Source organism: Elephantulus edwardii, unplaced genomic scaffold (genome assembly GCF_000299155.1).
Source record: "Elephantulus edwardii isolate Elephantulus edwardi_28Jun2011 unplaced genomic scaffold, EleEdw1.0 scaffold00019, whole genome shotgun sequence".
Taxonomy (NCBI): Eukaryota; Metazoa; Chordata; class Mammalia; order Macroscelidea; family Macroscelididae; genus Elephantulus; species Elephantulus edwardii.
In genome coordinates, this window is record NW_006399769.1 from 9137074 (window position 1) to 9162984 (window position 25911).

The window sequence follows — 25911 nt, forward strand, 5'->3', positions numbered from 1 at the left end:
TAGTTGCTTCTTTATCATTTGCTCTTTTGGGTAACAACACTAGTCTGTCAGTTTACCATCTTTGGTGGTTTGCATGTTGCTGTAAAGTTGGAAGCCATGTTAGCAGTATTTCAAACACCAGCATGGTTACCCACAGGGCAGTGGAGTTTCCAGACTAAGAAAGACTAAGAAGCAGTCTGGGCACCCACTTCTGAAAGAACAGGCATCTGAATAAAAATATAAAGTGTATCAAATCCCTAACAGTCCATCTCACCAACCTCATTTAACACCCAAGGCAAGTACAATATCATACTAGCAGCCTTTGGCAGGTTTCTGAGAAGGACAAAGTGAGGTACTGAGACCAAAAGGAAATGTCACAGAATAACATCTCCCAACTAGTCTTCAGAGGGAGACTAGTCTGAGAATTGTAAGTAAAAGATCTACATGCAGCTTTTCATTCGCCAAAGCATACCAAGAAATTCCATGAGGGGTACTGGTATCTATCACAATATTACAGCTTGTGCAAAGCTAATAACAACTCTGAATGAATTTTAGGAAATACTGCTGTAGAATATGCAACAAATAAGAGACTTCCAAGAGGCAAACAAAAGGTAAGTAAATGCTTACGTTTACTGTCTGGAACATAATCCATGCTGAATGAACTGCCTTCTGTCCCAGGTAGAAGTCAGCGATGGACATCGGTCCTCCTCGGTAGACACACAACACTGCTCTCCACCCAGTACTGACCACACTCACCCCTCAGTTAGTCAACACAGCAAAGTCCCTTATGCAGACAGGCTTGTTGGAAGAAAATCTAGCCAGGGCTGGGGAGACTTACCAAAGCAGCTCTCGCAAGCTCGTCCTAAAACGTTATTCTGGGGCTGGAATGTGGTTCCTACTGTTCCGTTCACAGTGCCAGGCTTTCCATTGCTGGTGGATATTTGGTTGGGATTTGGTTTGCTGCTTTCAATAAAATGTAAAGGGAGGTGGTAAAAATGATTTGTGCAACAAAGCAAAGGCTCTAGATCTCATTACCAATTTATCTGATTAACACATAAATAGTAGCTTTAAAATGTCAGGTGAGGAGAAATAAATTCATAGAAACAAGGTGATAAAATTAGTCCAACTCACTAATCTACACCACACAACTTGCTGCTGTAGCCTCAATCCTGACTCCTAGCGGCCTCATGGGAACAGAGAACGGCACCACAAAGTCTCCAGGGTTCACCGTCTTCACAGAAGACGATGAGGAGCCAGGTCCTTTATCTTCTGTGTCACCAGGACGCCTCTTAAAACCCCTAGCTATATAAAGCCAAATACTGAAATCTGACACGAAATAAACAAAGATACATTTCTTGTCCATCCAAATCTAATTTCTCAAGAATATAGTACACTCTGGTGTCTTTCAAAGATACAGCTATTAAGTTTTATAACTTATCATCATAAATTTGACCAAGAAGTAATTTTTTTTTTCTTTTTAACCACATGAATTAAGCCCAATGCAGGGCCCTTCACACTTTACTATCCCTGGGCCTGGTCCCCACTGCCTTCAAGCTGGTTCCAATTCAGAGTGAACCTCAATCAGGCTTCATTCAAGTTCTAAAGACTTATAGGTGGAACCTGCCCATTATCTTCTCTCACAGTGGGTGGTGGAATGGAACTGCCAACCTTTCAGTTAGCAGTCTGACACATTATGTACTGCAGCACAACACCCCAGGGCTCCTTCTGGGACTGGTGGTTTAGTGGAAGCTACTGCTGTTGGTGGTGTGGCAATGGATACCCCACACAATGCCTCTAGACGACACTGTCAATGAATGGGCTTCAGACACAGCTGCAGGGGCAGTCAGCACTTCTGGGGGGTTTCTGAATGCCTATGATAAGATAAATGCCTGTCTATTGTGCTTGAAAGATTATGGTGGATTTATACTTAGAAAAGTCAATATAGGTATTTTGATATTGTTTCATTTTTCAAGAACCTTTTGGACGAGAGGGAAGAAAAAGGAGACATTTATCAGATGTGAAATTTAACTCGGCCACAAAGTCTTAGAAACACATAGCCCCTGTTATTGTGAAGTTACCTACTGCATAAACAAAACTGTCTCCCACACACCTACCCTCCACATTTTACACATGCTATGAGAACATGCAGTTCTCACTAAATTCACAATTCATTTAACATCTATGTATTCAGGGCTCTGTACAAAACAATGGCTTAAAAGAGCTTTCATGCTAAAAGAAGGCCGAAAATAAGTAAAATAATAAAATTATTTTTAGGAATGAAATGTTGAACGATTTAATGCATACTGTAGTCTCACTTCCTGGCTAAGGAAGTAATAAGAGCTATCACAACACATGGAAGAGAAACTGTGCACTCACGGGATTCCTCTTAGCTCTGCTGCCTGTGCCCAGGTTCCACTTACTAGTCCAAGTGCAGGGTGGAAACCTGGCCTGTGAAATAGGATGGCTGAGCTGCGGGCATAGACTCTACCTGAGATTTCTTTCGGTGCTGTTACTATACCTCCTGGTGACACCTCCTCCCCTGGTCCACAGGAAATCATTTAACCTCTGTGTGCACTGAGCTCCATGTTCTACAAACAGGGCTATTATTTACAGTTATAATATGTGTCAGCAATGGCATTAAAAAAAGTTTTAAAAAACACCTTTTAAAAAATGTATTTTCCTTCTTACATTTTTCAGGTGGAAACATAAAAAGTTAAAAGTGATGATTTAGAATGACTAAATTTCTCAATGATATGTAGTAGTATTTTTAACTAAAACAAACCAACAAAACAGTAATGAAATCTACACTGTATGAGGAGAAATGACCATGCCTAGAAGTCAGAAAAGAAAAATCCTGGCCTTTTTTTCAGAGTTAAGTATGTTGTTGTATACTGTTGAGTCAGAACTGACCCAAAGCTGACCCTCCATGGGGTTTTCAGAGGCAAGTGGAGATATTTCCCCCAGAGCTTAACATATGTGTTTTTAAAAAGCTAATTTGGGGGAGCTCTCGTGGCCTAGTGGTAAAAGTGTGTGCTGCAATCCTGAAGGAACACAGTTCGAATCTGCCAGCTGCTCTGCAGGAGAAGGTTGGGTATTCTCCTCCCATGCAATTAATCGCCCCTGAAAACCCACAGGAGGGTCAACTTTGGGTTGGTTCCTACTCATTTGGGTTGGTTCCTACTTGATGGTAAACGATAACAACACAAAGTTACAGATGAGCAGAACGGAAAAAAAAGACAACACATACAAATTTAGTCATTCAAATGACTCTGGAATGTTGACTGAATAAATCATTGGCCTGAATTACAATAATTACAAAATAAAAATAAGCATGCAAAGACTGAATAGAGTCAGGTAAATAATTTAATATGTGTTCTGCAGAAATCAAGGTGCTGATAAACTAATCCTCAGGTGACAAATGACTGATGCCATTGTCTGACAATCTCAAGAAATCTTTTAGAAACACATTTTTTAAAGTTTAGCTGTAAAAGATACAGTATATGAAATTTCCCTTTTGTCTAAAGCATAAGCCACTCATTCCCTCATCTGTGCTTCTGATTGTACGCTTTTGCTTTCTGGGGAGTACTCACTGCCGGCTTCATCCAAATGCCCCTGTATCTTCCATATTACCAATTATAAATCTATCTCATTTAAAAACTCTAACATTATCCTTAAATCCAAGAGCTATTTATCTCAAAAGTCCTTTCAACCAGTTCTTGAGAGCTGCCACTCTTCAGCCTGCATTTCCTCAGCTCATATGTAATTCTAACCACTCCATTAACGATCACCAATGATAGTTAGACTCACTGGGTCTTTTTCAGCAGCATCTGTTACTGTTAATTTCTCTTCCTCATTGAAACACAGTTCTCCTTCGCCTTCTGCTACACTAGACTCATTCTATTTCCTCTTAGAGCTTGAGCCACTTCAATTCATTCTCCCATTCTAGCTCATCTATAAATATTAAAATACGGCTTGGTTTAAGTTCCTTTTCCCTTATGCCTTTCTAGCAAATCTCCTTCATGGCTAGTCTAGACCCTTCCTCAAAATTTAAGATTAATATACATGACACAATGTGTTGTGTTGTTGTGTACTACAGAGTCAGAAACGACCTATAGCTGACCCTCTGGTGGGTTTTCAGAGGCAGTTAATCACACAGTAGGAGACTGCCTATCCTTCTCCCATGGAGCAGCTGATGGGTTCAACCCACATGCCTTCAAGATTGCAGAACAGGTTCTTGTCACTAAAGCTGTCGTTGTTGTTGTTGTTATGTGCTGTCGAGTCGCTTGCGACTCATAGCGACCCTATGGACAACAGCCCTTAAACTCTGCTCTGAGCTACCTTGACAAAATACTTTTGAATACAACAAATGCAAATATCTTTAGTTTGTTCTTTACCAGCATTCTGTAGTTAGTTGTGCTAGCCAGAAACCTGGGCTCATCTTACCTCTTTCATTGCTATAACCAGCCAATCACCTCAAAATCATGCATTTCCACAGCCACTACTGTATTATCTTTCTTTCTTTTTTCTGATAACTGGTCTGCTTTATTTCCTGCCCTACATAGTTTTTCCAAATTACAGCCAGTTAAAATTTTTTTAAATTTTCTACTGCTTTACTTACAAAGAGTCTATATACTGTTTTTTCACACTAGATCTTTCCCCTTTCCTTTACCCACCCCTTCCTCCACCGATAAAAGCGCCCCTACCACCTTCAACCCTCCTCCCCACCCACCCTCACCCCTATGTTCCCCATTCTTCCTCTTAGATCTTTGTACTCATTCTATAAGAATGGCTTTATACAGTATTTGTCCTACGGAACTAAGTGCACTCAGCATAATGCTCTCCAGTCCCTCCCAAGTTAGGTAATAATTTACAAAATTATTGCTCCTGTGTGCTGCGTAGTATTCCATTGAGTGAATATACCATAATTTCTCAATGCATACCATTGTGTTTGGATGTGTGAGCTGTTTCCGTGTTCCTGTGATAGTGAATAACGCTGCTATTAACATTGGTGTCCAAGTCTCCGTGCCTCGGTTCTTATTTTCTCAGGGTAAACTCTAAGCAGTGGAATAGCTGGGTCATATGGAATTTCTATGTCCAGCTTTTCCTTAAAGTACAAATTTGATCAAGGTATGTCCCTGTTTAAAATCCATCTTCACTGTTTTTCAGACAGTTTAGATCACCAGTCTGTGCCTTCAACATCTGCTCCCTCATGGCCCACCACACTCTTTTTATCTCAGCCATGCTGTCTTTCTCTGTCACTCGGGTATGTCCTACGCCTGTTCACCTCAGGATCAAACTGGCTTTTGAGAGAGTACTCAAACTCTTTTCTCAAGAAAGCTTTTCTGGTGGTACAGACTGAGATGTGCTCACTTAGTATAAACTCAGACACTACTCTTTTCCATCACAGTACTCATCACACTAAGGACTAGCTAACTGCATTCTGTCTCCTCCAAACTGGAAGGTAAGCCCTGAGCGAAAGCCTGACCTCTTAAACTTTCTATGTCTAGAAGTGAACAAAGTGCTTTACAGATAGGCTACAGCACTTGTGGAGTTTATTTAAAATGTTTTTCCTAGCCAATGAACTTGACTTTGCCAAGTTAAAGGGAAAAAAATATGTGAACAGGACGTGTTAGCCTATCCACAAGGGGACTGACTGTCTACCAATCCAAAAGTGTATTGGCTAGTCTCACCAATCCACTAGGCCTAGCCATTAAATTGACCAGTCCAATAGTAGAAGTGATGTTCCCCACCAGCAAAGAAAAAGAAAAAGGAATATCTTGTACTATGTCCTTCAGGGCCAGAAATCCTTGCTCCACTTCAACCTATGGCATCAAGCGCCAGAGAACAACATGAGATGGAGCTACCTTGGGACTGCTAATTACACAGACCCAGAGCTAAGTTAAGAGTCTTGGCTCAAGTCTGCTGAACAACTGTGTAAGGATGCAGTGGGGTGGTAGGGAAGTGGAGGACTCAATACTGGCAGGACCAAGAACTTTTTTAAAAATTAATTTTAATGAAAGTTTACTGAGACTTAGGGTTTCCATTATTCATTGTAGGACTGAGAACTTTTGAAACTTTGCCTAAAGTAGTGAGGCTCAAGGCTCAGATGGCCGAGAGGACATTTTGTAAGCTGTCCTGATTGAGTCACTGTATTCAGCTATTAGTTGGAAATATAGCCTCTTTTGACTTCCCCAATATGAGTCCATGTGGTCTGTGAGCTATTGATTAGGATTTTGGACCCAGTAAAGGAGTAAGATTGGTATTGAGGTAAATATAAAGAGGTGTGGAGGGTGGGGGACATGTCTGACCTCATGAAAATTATTTTTGCGTTACAGATGGTGTTGATGGGGACAGTTTGCCTTTGTGAAACTGTTAAAGTCAAATATGGTTGTCCCACAGTGGCCCTTGCCCTTTTTGCAGGGCTCCACAGAATGACTGAATAAAAGAAATTTTTAATCTATTATTTGTTTAAAAGTATTTTGGAGTTAATTGGAAAATGTATCAAAGCACTCAGTTACTTACTAAGTAAAGTAGCTATATATCTTCTATTTGTGCATATGATACAGCGAACTCTCGTGGCACAATCCATGGATAGCTGTAATGCTTAACTCAAAGGCTCAATCTCTGGTGCTTTTAAACCACCAACCAAACTGACCAGTGGAAACTTAGGAGGAAGGTGAGCAGTTTTCTCTTATTGTGATTTATATCCTCTTCACCTGAGAGAGGGCTGTTACAAGTTAGAACAGACTCAATGGCAATGTTTAAGTGAGTACATGACGTTATTGTTGTTGTGTACTGGCGAGTTGGATAGTAAATGATATTAGTAAGATTTTTTTAATGTATCATTAAAAATTCTATCCTGAGAACCAAAATTCATTCAGAGATTGGCAAAGCTTATTTGTAGTCAGGTAAGTAACAAATAATCAAGTCTTTGTGAGAAATAGAATTCCTGTTGCGATCACTCAACTATGCTCTTATAGAGTGAAAGCAAACACAGACAATATGTAACTGAATAATTCTTTTCAATAAAAATTTATTTTTTAAATAAAAGTTTTATTTTATACTAGTTTGCTTACCAAGTTCATATACGTTGCTTTTCACACCAGATCTTCTCCATTTCTTTGACCCACCCCTTTCTCTCTACCCTTCAAATTGTGCGACCCTGTTATTTCTTCCCTGTCCATCCTCTCTTTAATTACCAAAAGACCTCAACTCAAAACTCAATTCATTGCCAAGACTCACAGCTGTTCCTGCCCTGGCCTTAGAGGAGAGTGCCCATCACTCAGATCTGCTGGTGGATTCGGACCTCAGAAAAGTGTGGCCTCTGAGTGAGCAGTGCAACTCCCCAGGGTCAGTATTAATAAAATACATGAGAATCAAAGAAGACTTGTCCATCAGTGTGCACCATAGTACAACTCACAACAGCTAAAGAATTAATACCGTCTAACTGCCCATCAACTCATGACTGGATAAAGAAAACATGGCACAAACACACGATGGACTACTACCTAGCCAGGAGGAAATGAGGTTTTCACACATGCTCCAAATATAAACCTGGCTGGAAGATACACTGAGTGAAAGTGAGTCAACTACAAAAGGAGGAATATAGTATAATTTCACATGTAAAAAGACAAAGTGAAAAATGTACAGAAAGCAAGGATTATCAGTGGTCAGTCACCAGGGGCGGGAGAGAGACTAGGTGGGGGGTGGAAGGGGGTGAATGTGAGCAGTGATGGAAATCTCACACTGATTTGGGTGAGCTTGTACAGTTGATTATTGCTAATTAATGTTAATAAGCTATACATGTATAAAAAGTTAACTGTCAAAAGTTCTATGCTAACAATTGCAAATATCTCCATCCTAAAAAAACCTTAAAGCAAAATCAAAATAGTTGTTAAGGCTGCTATGTATAATTAAAACGTTCACAGGATTTGGTTCCTTGGGTTAGAGGTTTAGTTTTTCTTTTACGGGGCATCTTAAAACATATTTATAGAAATATATTTAAATAAGCATATTTATTGCTTCTGTTCTACCTCCTAGCTTGCTGTATAGTCCCTGGGTTCTGAAAAATTTGCAAGTGGCCATTAAAGGTACAACAATAGGTCTGTATTTACCTGGAATAGTAGAGGAAATAGGAGAGTCAGGATAGGAGAGGGATGTGAATCTTGAGGCTGCCTAGCTCCATGTACAACTGTTTCCTCTGCTATGAGACCAAAAGAACAGGCTGGTACCCAGTTACCATTACTGAATATTATAATCAAAGAACCCACAATAGAGTTCTGAACAAAAGGAGGAAATTCAAATTCTCTTGGACCATAGGATTCCTGATGAAGGCTGATGAACTTCTTTAAATTTTAAATTAAAAATATCTCCTGAACAATAGTTTACTTAGTAAAAAAAGGCCTGCCTTGAGTATTATGGTGTTAAAAGAACTAATTTACATGGTATCAAACTTGAAACAGTACTTTTTAAGATTAGACAGGGAACTAAAGGGGTCAGAAATTTAGGGGAGTGAGAATGATTGCACAGCTCAAAATGTAATCAAGGTGACTAAACAGTACATATTGAAACTGCTAAACTGGTGTTACGTTTTGCTGTATATATTTTCAACAACAGTATAAAATTTTCATAAGAATGCTCATACTTTAAAGGCATAAACAAAGGGTACAATTCCATTTTAAATGCCGCGGACAATAATGATAGATGGCTAGATACCCGAAACAGTTGAAACTTACCCATTATTTATCCAACTTTTACAAAATATGGTTTGAATGAATTTTCCCTAGTCTTGCCAGAAAAAACCAATGTAAAACCTTCAACTAAGTACATTTATCATAAAAGAATGTGTATTATTAAAAAAAAAAAACACAAACCCAAAACACAACAAAGAACCCAACTCAGTTCATAATGTAGACATTTCAGAAGTCACTTGCTTTAAATAATATACAATATCCCCAGAGTTCTGTGACTGTTTCTCTGGCATATGTGAGACATGCATGGCACTTTCCTCTAATCTTTATGTTCGTCTACTCTGGCTTGTCTCACAAACTTTTTATAAGATCATAGTAGAAGTATAAGGGAGGAGAGTTAAGACACATGGAAAAAGTCCCTAATACAGGGGAATTTGGACCAACTGACACATTCTGCTTTGATAGAACATTATGACAAAGATTTAAAAGATTTCCATTACTTACTAAGTTGGGATGTACACTTGTTTCAGTTTACTCTCAGCTTCTGCAGTTTTTAGACGTTTCTAAAGCAAAAGATGGACAAAATATTTATTCAAGGCCTAACAATCACTACTACTTTGTCATCTTACAAAAAGAAAAAAAAATCAGAAAATTAACTGTAGCATAAAGAGACAAAAATCATAATTTTCTACCATATACGTGTGTTTAACAAATCTCACATAGTCACTAGATTCTGAGGGCTAGAATGTCAAGTATTAGTATTTTTTTATAAAGTTTTGGTTTTTTTTAAACTAAAGCAATGAACAATTCTAACTACCATTCCTGAATAAACTATATTTTAGTGATTCGGTTTTTCCAATTAAGTTTCTATTTACTGGATGCCTTTTGGAAGGAAGGGAGGATATTATGGAGGAGTATCAAAACACAATGACAATTTTTTGTTTTTATAAAAGATTCGGAAGTATTAGCTTCCAAACTCTGGTAAGAGAATGAGATAATAATTATTCTAAGCAGAATTACAGTACATTCCATACATTTCCCATCAATGTTGCAAGATATGCACTAAACTTGAACACACATCAGATTTTACTGTTATCAAAGGAAACCAAATACTGGACAAACAGGTGGGGAAATGTATAATAAAAGCTAGAGAGTAGTAAACATAATAACAAATGCAAATAGAGAAAGAAATAATATTTAAAAAAACTACCCAAAATACAAGGCAATACTTTACTTTCCAGAGTAGAAAACTCTGATGAACTAATAGTTTTAGAACAAATTTTATCTAAATAATTGTCAATCATCCTTGATGTTATAATCTCCACCATCTTCAGGAAGTCTTTTTTTTCTTTGATTTGAGTCTCTTTGTGGGATGTTAAATGTGTTCAGCTGCAAACTGGAAGGTTGGAGGTTCAAGTACAACCAGAGGAACCTCAGAAGGCCTGGTGATTTATTTCTGACAAATTAGTCATTTGAAAACGCTACAGTTTTCTACAGTTCAACTGACACACATGGGGTCATAATGAATAAGAAATAGCTTAATGTCAATTTTTATCCACACATTTGGGTAAAAAAGCCTTTGTTAAATATAATTTGCCTCTTCTTGTATGACAAGACCATAGCAATATAAAACAAGCACTGACTGAGGTAATATCAGGAAAAATGTACTTTTGATCTCAAAATAATAGTATTCAAAATAAAGTATCTGAAAATGGGATATGTGAGAACAAATATATAGCTCAAGAAATACAAAGGAGGAAGGCTTTAAAAATGTCAAATATTTGAAGGTACTGATTTAAATTATCAATCTTTTATAAGGATTTACTTGCTCAATATTTTTGTGATAAAATAATGTCTTAGGCCATTACTGTCAACTATATTCAGAAATAAAGTATCAATCACATTTAAGAAAACGCCTCTGTAGTACTATCTTTCAATGTCATCTTTCCAAAAAACTTACCATAGTGACCACTAAGTTACCAAAATGCTTAAGACTAAATTTTAAAAATTATGTTACTTCTGAGACTATGGCCTTTAGGGATTCTTTTTTTTTTAAATTTACTATAATTGTGATTTTAGCCAATGTTTACAGAGAAGTTAGATTTTGCATTCATTGATTGTTGCACATTTTACCCTCTCCTTCCCTTCCTCCTCCCCCAGTTCACTTTTAGGAAAAATACTCATTCATTGTTGCACCATTCACTACCTCCTTCCTGCACCCACCCCCCCTTCCCCCCTCTTTGCAAATGATATACCTTTTATTTTGGGAGGAAAATAGCATAGAATAAGACAAGGTCTTGTAGTGATTGGTTGATGAACATGCCACGGCATCAAGTTTGTAGGAATGTAACGCTGCATCTCCCTTGGCAGGAATGGTTTAGTGTTCAGTAATGCAGCACTCATGCTGACTTTACTGAACATGCTATTGCTTTTATTGTTAGTTGTGACGGAGCAGACACCCACTGCTGGCCAACCCGTGAATGCAGAGTGGAACTGCTGCAGGGAGTTCTCAAGGCTCTGACCTTTCAGAAGCTGTCTTCAGAGGTGCCTCTGGGTGGGTTCAGAATTTCAGCTAGTAGGCAAGTACTTAAACATTTGTGTGAGCCCTATTTTTTTTTTTAAATATTCCTTTAGTGATTTTTCAGGTCTGGGACTGAACTCACCTTCAAAGCTTTATTTCAGTCAAACAACAGACACATCCTATAAGGTGAATGTCAACACTAAGGAAGAATGAACTCCTCAGAAGAACAAACCATTTGAGATCTAAAGTGTAACATTTGCTGAAGGACAAAATACAGAAGGAAGGAAGAGTTAAGAAAAGAAACAGGAAAAGAAAACACTGGGAGGAAGTAGGATGAGCAGGATTTGAACAGAACAAAATATTCAATGAATGCAAAATCTACTGGCTCTATTAAAAAATATCCAAAATGTGTATAACGTGTGGAATGGGAAAATGATCTGCTTTTATAAAAAATGAAGGAAATAGTGTGTGATACAGAAGAAACAGGATCAAGTACTAGATCCAACCAGAGGATATGATCTTCCTTCAAAATAAAGATGTATTTTAAAAAACAAAATAAATCAGTAATAAAATGAGATGATATATTTTAAAATATCTAGAAAAAAAAGAAAAACTAAATGTTTAAATCTAAGAATACTCCTATCAACAAACAAATGGATAGAGAAGCTGTGGTATATTCACACAATGGAATACCATGCTGCACTGAAAAACAAGAAACTCATGAAATATTATACAAAATGCGTGACCCTAGAGGACATTATGCTGAGAGAAATGTCTCAGTCACAAAAGGACAAATACTGCATAGTGCCACTGTTGTAAAGCGGGACTGACATCAGGGTTGGGAGAACCTAAGAGCAGATAAATGTGTACTGCACTGAAACAGATGAGGGAGAGAACTGTTTAGGAGGAATATATGATTAGGTATTATTATCATGATAAGAGTCCTGAATAAAAGCTGCATAGTGGAGTGTACTGGGGGGGAGGAGGTGGACTGTATAACAATAATTTTTTTTTACTTTTTCAAAACAAAAGCAAACTTGGGGAAGGGGTGGGCAGGGAGAAAAGTGCAACAACAAATGAATGGAAATTCAAAGTGTCTGCACACTTTAAAATGAATTTGAAAAAAATCTTAATAAAAAAAATCCCATTTATAAAACACTAAGAATACTGCTAGGAAACATTAAAATATATTAAAATAATTAAATTTAATTCTAGTAATTAGTAGTCATTTGAAAAAATTACCTGTTGTACATATCTGTCAGTAGTTTTCCACATGTAATAATATTCAATGATGCTAGTCAATGATTTCCAAGGGAGCTGAAAAATATTTAACATGATAATTAATGAAAACAAGCTACTATAGAAAAACCTTTCCTTTAAAGCTATTTCTTGAAGATAATTAGGCAAAATCAGTATGGAAGATTCATTATAGATTAGTTTTTTAAAAAGAAAATGGTAAATAATTATTAGCAAAGAGTATTGTAAACATGTTATATTCAATATATAGTTAGAGACTCTAGTATAACATTCTATTTCTCATTGAGCATTTTGTTAAAAACTATAAACACTGTGACTGATATTATGGAGTGACTTACACAGGAAGGTTCTTACAGGTGCAGCTGCAGTACAATTTTAGAAATGATATTTAAATGAGCTTTAGCCCGTTTCATCGCCTGTATGTCAGTTTGTCATACTGTGAGGGTTTGCATGCCGCTTCGATGCTGAAGTTATGCCATTACTATTTCAAATACCAGCAGGGTCATCAATGGTAAAAAGGCTGCAGCAGAACTTATAGACTAAACCATACTAGGAAATACCTGGTGTTCCACTTCTGAAAATTATCCAGTGAAAACCCACGGCCCATACCAGAACACTGTCTTGCTTGCATTGAACCTGTCATTGTTTTTGTTGTACACCGTGAGTTAAAACTGACCCACAGCTGACCCTTCAGTGAGTTTCACAGGCAGTAAATTGCATAGGAGGTGACTGCCCGTCTTTTTTCCTGTGGAGCAGTTGGTGGATTTGACTGCATGTCTTTGTGCTGGCAATGTAATACCTTACCACTATGCCATCAGAGTTCCCTGTTGGATATGTCATTAGTAGAAACCGATTGCAGGAGGAGGACATATCATAGTTGGTGGACATCAACAGTGATGGATATCAGCACACTCCTGAAAGGATGGGCTTGTGAGAAGGATACACTGTTGTACTTAAGGTGGTCATGAATTACAATCAGCTTGACAGGCGGTAACAACCAGAGTTACTTTGGCTTTCAAAGATGCCAGCAACAGTTTGGGTTTATTTAGGCACTGGCATATGATTCTCCATCTCTTTCTAAAAGATTCTATTTTAATCTACTTTGTTTTAAATAAAATTAAAGCTTAAATCTCAGAAAAAGAACATAGTCCAGAGAAGTTCCTATTATAAAAATAGGAAAATAGCCTTTGCTGTTCTCTATAAAAATTAAGAAATGGCCAGTGACCACAATCAAAGACCATATTCATTATGACCCTCAAGTAAAGGAAAAGATTTGTTAGCCATCCAAGATGCAAATTAAAGCAGATCAAACTTCCAAACTAAGGAACTCTCAGTAAAAATCTCACTCACAGGTGACTAGGCACACCCACCGCCTCTAATTCAGCTTGCCTTAATGTGCTATAGTGGGTGGTTGTTTTCAAATCAGAATTGACACACACACAGGAGACTGCCCATTCATCTCCTCTGGGGCAACTGGTGGGTTTGAACTACTTTCCTTTGGGATTGCAGCACTGCTTCTTACCACTAAGCCTCCAGAGCTCAGTGGGGTAAGAGAATTAAAAAGGTCTCAGATTCGCTGCAGATAGAAATCTACCTGTAACCCACACAGATAAGACCAGTGCTGTTTCTGCCACTCCACACTAACTCAATAATTTGGTCTAAAGAGAAACAGATCAACTGCAGAGAACAGAAATTATTTTAAACTTAACTGGTGGCAACCTTAACATTAGGTTCTTTAGGGCCAAATCTACATCGTCATTGATATTTTGGTTGTCATTACGAATGACAATGAGTGAAAAATGAAAGGTGGAGATTTCTACTTAGCTCTTATTATCCAAGAGATATAATGATGTAGAAAATGTCTGAGGGATCACGAATGAAGCTTATGGCACATTCTCATGAGTAGTAACAGTACAATCTCTCAGATTTTTAAGCACACTAAAACCTTCGCATTACCTGTAATTCTCTTGAGAATCAGTCGCTGGCACTCAATTAGGCCTAGAAGTTTGAGAAAATAAAACCAAGTGGATTGTCACCTGAATCTCTCATCATGAACCAGATTTTATGTAATCCATAAAATCCTAATAAACTGTGTCCAGGACCCTCACTGCTCAAGCAAGGAGATATTAACATTCATGTGTATACAAGACTGTGTCTACTCATTTCTCCCTCAACTCTCACTTATGACTTCTGGTTCATGATGAGGGATCCCTATGATACAGTTGAGGAAGAAAAAATTTGAATATGACAGATGACTTGCATATACTGGCACTAGTCAGAACTATGTCTGCTGATTCCAACCATTAGTTGTGCCACTGGGTAACTATGAACCACCAACCTTTAAGTTGGTAGCCAAGTGTAAACTGTTTGCACTACCCAAGAACCTGACCACTATGCAGAAGCATCCCTGAAGGGAGGTGAGGAAAGGTGATCCTTTTAAAAGGCAGGGTATTAAATTACACATCTAGTTTACTTTTGTAAAGAGAGGGCCAGTGCACTAATCTATACTCACTCATGGACAGTAGTTGTTTACTAGTCCCTGAGATCAAGAACTTGGAAAGAATTAACTAAAGGAGGCAAACAATGAGCTTTAGGGATGAAATTTGTTGGACAGGTTTCTCAGGATGGGCGTTAGGTTATTTCTGTCTCCACAGTCAGCAAAAGTTTCCCGCTACATAAAGTTCATATTAATCAGGTGAACAAGATAACTTACTGAATTCTGGTAGACCTTTCTCTTTACAGAGCTACAGCAATATGTTTCCAAACAAGGTATCAACAAAGTAGACAGAAAGACAAGGAAACAGCATTCCCGAGATGTCCTCTCACTAAACTGGATTACTCCAAGTGTTCCCTCTGAAAGGAACCAAGAATACTGGGACATTTGAGATGGCACCATTCCTAATAGCCAGTCAAGGACATTAGACACTGCATCTACTGTCACTGAATAGATACTACTTCAGGATTTATTCCAACACTGCTTCCGATACAGAAAGATTTAGGTTTGGATCATCCTACCAGATAAAGAACTCTGATAGTGTAGAGTACTTCAGACAAGAGAATAGTGGAGAGATTAGGCCAAGCAAAATTTTCGGATGAATTTTAGAAACAGAAAACAACTATCCCCATTTCTTTTTTCCCCCCTTAGACATTACGTTTACTGTTTACTTGTTTACAAGGTATGAAAACAGGCATAAACATTACCCAGAGATTTATGTTATGCTCAATTAAGTCTGTACCTCTCAGGGACAGATTCCGAGATAACTGCTGATGATTACAAGAAGTATGGAAAGGAAGCATATACATAAAGGCAAGTATGGATGTTTGGCAGTTGCAGAAAAAGTAGATAGTGGCAGAAAAATGTACAATCATATCCAACCAACTTCTCAGCTTCCTGTGCTGATAATGCTGAAAACTCTGAAATACATTTCCCATATATCTATGAAAAAGAATGCAGCCATGTGTATGTGGCAGATTTGTTAAAGCTGACATTTGAATGACCCTTAAGGGCAGAAATGAACAGCTGAAGCTGAGTGTGAATGTAGGGACACTGGGCAGATCAGCAAGCAGCAAAGGCTAGGCTCTCTCCTCTGTAAATGGAACAGGTCCTGGAATGGTGGCCTCCAAGCATGCTTCTTGCCCTTCCCAGAGACTTTGTGAGAAGAGAAAATAACTTAGTATATTCTTCCCTTCTTAAGAAAAACACTGAGAATAGAACTATATACCTTCTAATGAAGAACTCTGACTAATATAACCAATACTGTATATAATTCAATGATAAATACTTTTAAAAAGAAAACAAATTTACTCTTTATTCTAAATGAGTTTAGGATTAGTTTCTCTACTGCATTCAAAACTATCTTAAGCATAAAAATAGCTAAAAAGTAGTATTTGAAACCTAAAGGAGTCCTGGTGGTGCAATGGTGTAAGCTCTCTGCTGCTATCCATAGAGTTAGTGGTCAGAAGCCACTGGCCACTCCCTGAGAGAAAGCCAGAGCAGTCAGCTTCCACAGAGACTCACCACCTCAGTGATCATCTAGGGCCATCCCACCCTGCCCTACAGGATCATCACGAGTGGATCCACTCAACAGCAGGAGGCTTCGGAGGCTTGCTGCTTAGTTTTAACCTAAGGGCAGATCCCAGGTTTGAGGCACTGAGGAACTGGGTCATGATGGTGAAAAATTCGATCTTTAGGTGTGCACACTGGTAGAGGTAGCAGACGGTTCACCTGGGGTTTTTGCCAGAATGACATTATTTAAAAGTACATAATGTTCTTGGCTATGAAAATTCTTTAATTAGATTTACAGGCCTTTTAGAATCTCTGTTAGCTTCTTTACACTCTATAATAAATTTTCTGCATAAACTAGCTCATTTCTTGTAGATTCCATTGCCAGTTATGACACATGTAGTTGTTATGTGCTGTTGACTCAACACATCCTCTATCAGGTTTTCAGAGGCTGTAAATCACATGGGAGATGATTGTCCATCTTTCTTCCTTGGAGCAGCTGGTCGATTCAAACCACATTCCCTTGGACAACTCTTTACTATTAAGCCACAAGAACTCCCCTATGGCATATGTAATAGAGTGAAGTACTCGGTTTCTTTTTCCACATTTTTCTATGTCCAACCTTCTTATACTATAAAAATTAGAAATACTGCATTTCCTAGACTCTGTGATTTATTTCTGCCAATCAGATGAGTGTGTCTAAGTTCTAAATTCAGAATTAGATAGTGAGGATGGTACATCATGCATCCATTCTACTACAACAACAGTTCATGGTGAGTGGCTTCTGTCAGTCATAGGGTTATGATTCTGAAGCGTAAGTTATCTGAGCAGGTTCCCAGTTGCCTTAACCTTACAGGGCAGATATACAAGTTTACTTGCTAGACCCTTTACATAGAACTAGTCTGACATCCAGCCTATGGTCTTCTTGCAGGACCTCCAAAGATTTGAATAATCTACTTTTCAAAATTAAATCTGTTTAAAAGAATTTAAAGTCTAAATAAATATAGTAATTATAAATTACCCTCCACTGAAAGGATTCCCCATCAAAAGAGATCTAATTATATAAAAGAAAGGCTTTGTGGTTTTGTATGTTGACTATTAGAGGATCCTTAGCAAGTTTCCAGCTCTGGCGGCATGGTCTGTGAGGAGCTGCACTGCTTATCTAAAGGCAACACCTCTCTGCCAGTTATGATCCACCAGCAACTTTGTGGGAGAAAGACTAGCAATCTCCTCCTGTGCAATATATTGACTCAGAGACCCACCAAAGGGTCAGTTTTGAGCAGGTTCCAATTCTATGGCAATGAACTGAGTTGCTGTTGAGTTAGCATACTTCAAGTCATGTTTCTCTTTGTTATTGTTATTAGGTGTTGTGGAGCTGACTACTCCTCACAGCAACTCTGCCCTGTACCCTGGGCCAGCCTCTGACATGTGGAGGCCAATGATACAGTCACTGTGTCAGTCCATCTTGTTAAAGGTTGTCTTCTCTTTTTCTGATCCTCCATCTTTCTCAGCATGAAGTCTTTTTCCAAGAATTGACCTATCTGACATGTTCAAATTGTATTAGGGGAAGTTTCACCATCCTTGCCTCTAAGGAGCACCCCTGGCTGCAGTTCCTCCAAAACAGCCTTATTTGCTCTTTTGGTAGTCCATTCAGCACTATCCTCCAACACTACAATTTTAAGGTATTGATTCTCCTATCAGCTTTACTCACTGTCCAACTTTCAGATGCAGAGGAATTAACTGAAAGACCCTATCCTGGATCAGGTGTACCTTATTCTTTAGACTGACATTATTGCTCTTTAACACTTTAGAGAGGCTGCTGACAGCTGACTTTCCCAATGCAGCATATCTACTGATTTCGTGACTACTGTTACCATAGACGTTGACTGTGGAATAGTAAAAAAACTATGTTGTTGTTGTTATGTGCCATCAAGTCACTTGTAATTCACAGCAACCCTATGTACAAAAGTTCTAAATGCCGTTCTATCCTGTGCCAACCTCGCCATATCAAACACACTCATTCCCACCACTCCACTCACAGAATCGATCCATCTCATCGAGGGTCTTCCTCTCCTGCGCCGTCCCTCCACTCTCCCAAACATCATGTTCCTCTCCAAGGACCAGTCCCCTCCTTGCAACATGCCCAAAGTATGTCAGATGAAGCTTCAGAACTCTTGAGTCCAAATATATTCTGGCTTCACCTTCTCCAGGACAAACTTGTTTGTTCTCCTAGCAGTCCATGGTATATTCAACACTCTTCTCCAGCACCACAGCTCAAAGGCATCAATTCTCTTTCTGTCAACCCTATTCACTAACCAACTCTCTGATGCATAGCACGTAATTGCGAAGACTATAGGCCAGATTAGGCGCACCTAGCCTCCAGCCTATAATGCTCAAAATATTATTTTTAAGTGGGAAAGCAACAAAGAGCTGCTTGTGCAAGAAAACTTACATTAAGATGATGACTTTAAACCAAATCATATTAATACTTATATTTCAAATAAATAGTCCAGTTAACTCAGACTGGTAAAAAAAAGAAAAGGGGGGGGGATCAATTGTTCATTGTCTACTACATAAGACCTAGTTTATAAATAAAAGCTCATCTCCATCAAGATAAAACTGATTTATACCTGACTTTCCAGCAAGTTTTCAGAGGTTGTAAATGACACAGCAGGAGTTTGTCCATCTTTCTGCCAAAGATTAAATCATGGATATCAACTGCCAGAGACGCTCAGTGTCACAACCACCTACATGCTACTCCATCAGAGCTTCCTAGTCTAGACAAGTTGTTGGTGTTAGAAATCAACTAACTATTGAGTTGAAATCAACTAATAGGTGACCTTTCAATGAGTTTTTAGATGCTGTAAATTGCATAGGAGGAAAATGCTCAATTTTCTCCTGCAAAGCAGCTGGTGGATTTGAACCTCATGCCTTTGGGTTGACAAGGCAACTCCTTACCACTGGACTACCAGAGCTCTGTATTTTTTTCTTCTTCTATATTTTATTAATTTTCATAAACATTTACAGAGATTTTGGGTTTCCATTTATTCATTGTTGCACTATTCTCTCTACCCTCCTCCCAGTTTGTTCTTGTCCAAATGCCACAGTGCTTGTCAAAGCCAGTCAGAGCTCTGTATTTTTAAACACAGATAGGATGGAAGTCAAAGATTAGGAAATACATATATATATATTTTTTATATATAATACAAACAATAGAATACATCTGGAGTGGCTACATTCAGAGGAGATAAGAGTTTAATGAACTTATTAAACTTTGTTAAGTGCCAGTAAAGCAATGCACAGAGGTGTCCACACTTCTGTTTCCACAAACTTTTGTCTGTTATTCAACAGAAAGCACAGGGGAGTGTAAAAGGTCTGAGAAAGTGCCCACTGGTGATGATGTGAGCAGTGACCAGCTACCACTGAGAACCAGGCACCAGTCTTCTTGATTCCTAAGCAACTATCACATACAAAGCAAAAGCCATCTGTCACAAGGAAGTGGGGGAGGCTCAAAACCTCCTCCTACCTACCCTTCCCAGTTCCCAGATAAAAGTCAGTGGCTACCAGGGAAAGAGTATAAAACTCCCAAATTAAGCAAAATCCATCTGCCACTGGGGGAGGAAAAGGAAAGCAAGCATATCCAAGTAGCTCTGCAAATATAAGGAAGACTCTGGCTGCCACAAGCAAGAGAGCGCTAACCATGAATGGTAGGAAGCTCCACCACAGAGACGCAGACACACAAAGCTTGTCTAACTAAGTCAGCTAACAGAATGGGACCAAGAGTTTAGCTGTGCTCTCATCACCAAGTAGCAAGCAGCAACTTTTTACCACTAAAAGAAGAGCAAGAACGTGAGAATGATTACAATCAGGGTCTGCTGAGTTGGGGACAGAATGCCAAGCAAAACCCTAATGCTTTCCAGGCCTGAAATCATGTCAATTAATTTCCAAATTTACAATCCAAAACCTGTGGTGCCCTGAAGGAAACCAGGACAACAAAACTCAAACGGTCACAATTACAGACTTCACTGATGGTCTAAAAAGAAAAGGGGCATGTGTATTTCAGAGTGGAAATACGACTCAAATCAGCTCTTGCTGTCATTTACACAAGAAATTCTGCATTTAATCTCAAAATATGAAAAAAAATACAAAAGCAGGCCAGTAAGTGTCCTTTTACCAAGAAACAGGAAACTGTAGATGTAGAATCTGTTGGGTTGGTGCATGAACAAAGAAATTAAATGACACCCTACTCTGGACAGCTTAGAAGTAAAAGACCTCTTTGAAGTGTTAAAAAAGCAAAGATGCTACTCTGAGGAAGAATTTGTGTCTAACCCAAGCTATGGTATTTCAATCCCCTCATATGTCTGTGAAAGCTGGATAATTAATAAGGAAAAGTAAAATCTGATAGCCTTGAATTATGGGTTTGGAGAAGTAATCTTTCCTAAACTTTCATGAACAAATACATCTTGGAGGAAGCACAGCATGAATGCTCCTTGCAAGCTGATATGATGGCCAGACTTCCTCTCCTTTTCTTCAATGGATATGTTTTCAGGAGGAGCCAGCTCCTGGTGAAGAACATCATGCTTGGTAAAGTACAGAGTGAGAGAAAAAGAGAATATTCCTCAAGGAGATGGACTGACACAGTGCCTGAGACAATGGGCACAAAGGTACCAGCAACTGTGCGGATGGGAAGGGCTGAGCTATGCTTTATTCTGTTTCATACAGGGTCGATGTGGCTCGGAACCAACTCAGCAGAAACTAACAAGTCAGAATGAGCTCAGTAGCAACCAACAACAGAAGTGGCCCGAATAAATGACAGACTTTGAGAAAAATATGCCAACATTTTCATTAATTACAGCAAATGTACCATAAAAGAGTAAAGAAACTGGCTTCTGATGCTGTTATCACTGCCGCCGCGGCGAGGCCACCATGGCAACTAGATTTGCTACCTTCCTCAGGAGTGCCTGGGCCAAGGAGCCGGTGCTGGTCGTGTCCTTCACCATTGTGGGCCTCGCTGTAATTCTGCCCCTGTTAAGCCCCTACACCAAGTATGCCTCCATGATCAACGAGATCATCCCCTACAACTACCCAGTGCCACTCCGAGATGATGGGAACATGCCTGACATGACCCTAGGGTCACAGCCTGGAGTGGCTGAAGAAACTGTGAGCACCTCCAAGGATTGGGGGGGGGGCACAGCCCCCAATAAAAACCTGAAAACAAACAAACAAAAAAGAGTAAAGAAACCTGGGAAGCCTCTTTGCAATCTTTAGATAATACTCTCCTTAAAACATGTTTCTTTAAAAATAAAGAAGTGTATATTATTTGATTCTACCCAATAGATTTGGACTCATGTTAATAAGTATAACTATTCTACAAGGTTTCCAAACTTTGATCTTTTTTTACAAAATGCATTATTGTGATAGGCTGTATAAGAGCATACAGCAAGTTCTTTATTAGAGACGTCGTTGGCTGAGTTTGAACTGACATTCTGGTTAGCAGTCAGGTGCCTACCTGTTGCACCATCATGCTTCCTTTTACTGGAGGAGAAGTGAATAAGGTGGGGGAGGTGGGACAAAACATGGGGAACATGGTATAATAAATAGGTAACTGTAATCCTTCATGGGGGAAAAGAAAGAATGGAGAAGGAAAACATTTAAAGAGCTAACAGCTAAGGTGCCTTGTAGGTAAAGTCTGGTGATCTGCTTATGAAAATCATCCATTTAAAACCCTGACATAAAAAACAAAACAAATAGAGTGAACAACACATAAACAGGTAGAGAAGCAAAAGAGATATGGACAGGTAACAAGGACCACACTGACAACCATACATATGTCTGGCAAATTATATTTCTGTATCTGTCTTGTTGATTGCCATCAAGTTGAGCACGATTCATAGCGACCCTATGAACAAAAGGCCTGAAGCCTTTCTATAACTATCATTTATCAATGTTCATAGAGTTTCCAGAGATACGCTGTTTAGGAAGTGGATCCCACTCCTGCTTCTAAACCAATCTTAAACTGGGAGCTCCACCAAACACGGTCCACTGTGGGGAACCATTATGGCATTTGACACACCAATGGCACAAGGTTCAGCATCACAGCAACCCCAGGTTACCTCAGTACAGCAAATTGACTGAAGAGTGCTGTACTACTTAGAAGAATGTTCCTGAGGGAGCTCTGGTGGCCTAGTGGCAAGAAGCTGCACTACAATGCCAGAGGCTGTGGTTCAAATTCACCAGATGCTCTGCTAGAGAAGGAGGGGCAATCTCCTCCTTTACCAGTCAGATCCAATTTGACGGTACAAGCACAAAATAATAAAATTTAAAAAAAGAAAGAAAAATTTAAAAAAAAAAAAAGTTCCTCCAAAATATAGTAACTGACTTTTAAAAACAAGGGGCCTTCCTGAGGTCTTGTTGACTCTAAACAAAACAGGCTTAAATTAAAAAAAAAAAAAGCACAACAAAAACAACCAATATAGCATGTTTCTGTTATGTGAGTCACCTGCGATGTTTAGCGAACCTATGTACAGCAGCTGTGAAACCTGCCCTGTCCTGAGCCAGTCTCACTAATTCAGACAGACCAACTCTATTGCCCCAGTCACTGTAACAAGTCATTTCATGCGGGGTCTTCCTCTCTCGCACTGTCGCTCCACCCTTCGAGCAAGATGTCCTTCTCTAAGGACTGGTGTCACCTGCCATGTACCCAAAGTATGTGAGATAGAGCTTAAAAATCCTAGCCTCCAAGGACAAACTTGGTTTTATCCTCTCCAAGACAGACCTATTTGTTTTCTTGGCAGTCCATGGTATGTTCAAGACTCTTCGCCAGTACCACAACTCAAAGGCATCTATTCTTCTTCTGTCATCCTATTAGTATATGTAGAACCAATGGGTGGCAACATTTGTAAGCTTGTTCATCATAATCAGCTACCCTGAGGGAATGTGTCACTAGTTCAAGAGCCCAGAAGGCACTATCTCAGGGTTCAACAAGGTCATCAGGTATAACACAGACCCTCCTTTGATGATTAGTGACTTTGATCTTAAAGGCTTGCAAGCAGCCAATGAAGGTGCAACTACTGGTTCTCACTGTCCAGAACAACAAAGGGGGGGGAGGGCAAGAGAGAGGTAAAGCAAAGCAAATACAGAGTGAAACAATTAGTCCAAGGGACTATAGGACACTCAAATGTCAACTTCCAGGACCCAGACATCAGAAGAATGAAATGTTACCTCGCTACCAATAACTCTAAAATGGATTCCAACAAAAGATTCTGGATAGAGTAGAGGAAAATATGGAACAAAAATAAAAGGGGAAACCTGCCACAAGCCACACACAATTAAAAAGGCCAGGCTTATTGGTCCAACAGGGATTGGTAGAATCCCAAGAAGACTGTTCTTAGTTACTCTTTGACCTGAAACAAAGCTCCCCCTCTGGCTCAACTTTCCAAAGAGCTGACAGGCCTATACTAATTCAACTTTCTGAGGCTGTAAATCTCGTGGGAGGAGACTGTTCATCTTTCTCACAAGGAGCTGCTGGTGGATTCAAACCACCAGAGGGTTAGCAGTGCAACTCCTTATGGACTAGGCTACCAGAGATCACTAAACAGGTCTTTAAAAAGTGGTGAGAAGGGAGTGACACCAGGGAGGTACTGGCTATGTACTAACAATGTAATAACAATGGACTATCAAAGGGCAGAATTTGTTCAAGGACAAAGCTCTGAAGGCAGGAAGGGTAGAAGGGTAGAAAGATTATTGGAAATGAGAATTACAGGGGAACATGAAATTATTCTGTATTATAATTAATGTGCATGAAAGAAAAACAAATCTGCTTTGTTTATTTTCACTCAAATTACAATGACTAAATACAGACCCTGTGGAGCACAATTACTGCTACTGCTTAAAATGAAACAGCTCTAACTGATCACAATGGAAGATTTTAGACAGAGGGGCATATGTGGCGCAAAATGAACAAAGGCCAGACGAACTGGTCCAACAGAGACTGGCAGAACTCCCAAGAAGAAAATAAAATGAAGATGCCAGGTAGAACAGTGGAGGGGTGGGCGGTGGGGGGGGAGGTGTGCTGCTGATCCAAAGGCCACACCTCTCTGGTGGTTCAAAGCCACCAATCACTCTTTGGGAGAAAGAGGAGCAATCTCCTCCCAGGCAATTTACCCAATTCAAACTCAACTCAGAGTTCAAACAGACTCTAGGTCGAGCCTTCAGTATTTTCAGAGGTTGTACACCACATAGGAGGAGAATGGTCAGATGAGCCACTGCTGGATTTGAACAAACCACCTTTGGGCATATAGTTGTGCTAGACCACAAAGAGCTCCCACGAGGCCATATAGAGTCAGCTATAAATTGTTTCTGACACAGACAATGTTATTGTTGTTACTATAAGCCTTCAAGTCACCTAGGACACATTGTGACTCTATGTACAACAGAGCTGAACCTTGCCCTATCCTGAACCATCCCTCTATCTCTGGTATGCTTGAACTTACTGTTTCAATCTATCATTCTGAGAGTCTTCTCTTTTTCTGACCATCGAGCTTCCCCGGAACAATGCTCTTCCCAAGAACTGGCCTCTCTTAAAAACATGCCCATAGTATGTAAGGAGAAGTTTCACCAAGCCTCTAGGGAGTGCCCTGCCTGCACTTCCTCCAAGATAGATTTGTTTGTTCTTTTGGCAGTCTGTGGGATATGGAGCACTCTTCACCAATACCACAAAACAGCAATGAATGGGTTTTGAGTGTTCTGGTTTGGGTGTTTTTTGATGTAGCTGTAACTCTTGATAGAAGCACACTGCCACATGTGGTTCCACAAGTGGCTAGTGGGTTCCAACTGCTGACTTTTCAAGTAGCAGGTGAGCACTTTCATCACAGTGCCCTTTGCGCTCTTTAAATGAAGGATGACAGAATTTTAAAAATATATATTGTATCATTCATGTATGCAGTGCTCTAAAATAGACCCAGGTACAGAGGGAGAACCATCAGTGATGACCAGGGGTTAGGGCAGGAGGGAAAGACTCAGGGGAAGGTGTGTGGTGGTGGAAGTGTGTGCCTCAACTAGGGCGGTTACATAAGCTTATCCCTGTCAAAGCCCACAGCACCATACACAAAATGACTGGACTTACAGTGTATTTAATAAAGAAAAGTACATCCTGAGTGCACCTTAGAGGCAAGGATGGCAAAGCTTTTCTCACAAATTTTGGACATGTTTCTAGGAGAGGCTATTCTTTAGAAAAGGATATCATGTTTCAAAACATGGTGGCTGTGCAATGGGCTCAAGTGTATCAGAGCTGGTGAGAATGGCACAGGATAGGACAGGATTCAGATCTGTTGTTCACAAGGCTGCTATGAATCATACTCAATCAGAATGTATTTACCAGGGGAGCTCTGGTGGCCTAGTGGCAAGAAGCTGCACTGCAATCCCAGAGGAACACGGTTCGAATCCACCAGATGCTCTGCCGG

At 39.4% G+C, this 25911-nt stretch overlaps 1 protein-coding gene across 1 annotated transcript in view; it reads right to left on the reverse strand.

Moving 5' to 3' along the window:
* MTA3 (metastasis associated 1 family, member 3) overlaps positions 1–25911 on the reverse strand; it is a 222757-nt gene that overhangs the window by 5321 nt on the left and 191525 nt on the right. The window contains exons 10-12 of the mRNA XM_006882383.1: positions 12433–12507; positions 9174–9232; positions 818–942 (exon numbers count right to left, since the gene is read on the reverse strand). Coding sequence (XP_006882445.1) covers positions 818–942; positions 9174–9232; positions 12433–12507 — 259 coding nt within the window. The remainder of the gene's footprint in view (positions 1–817; positions 943–9173; positions 9233–12432; positions 12508–25911) is intronic.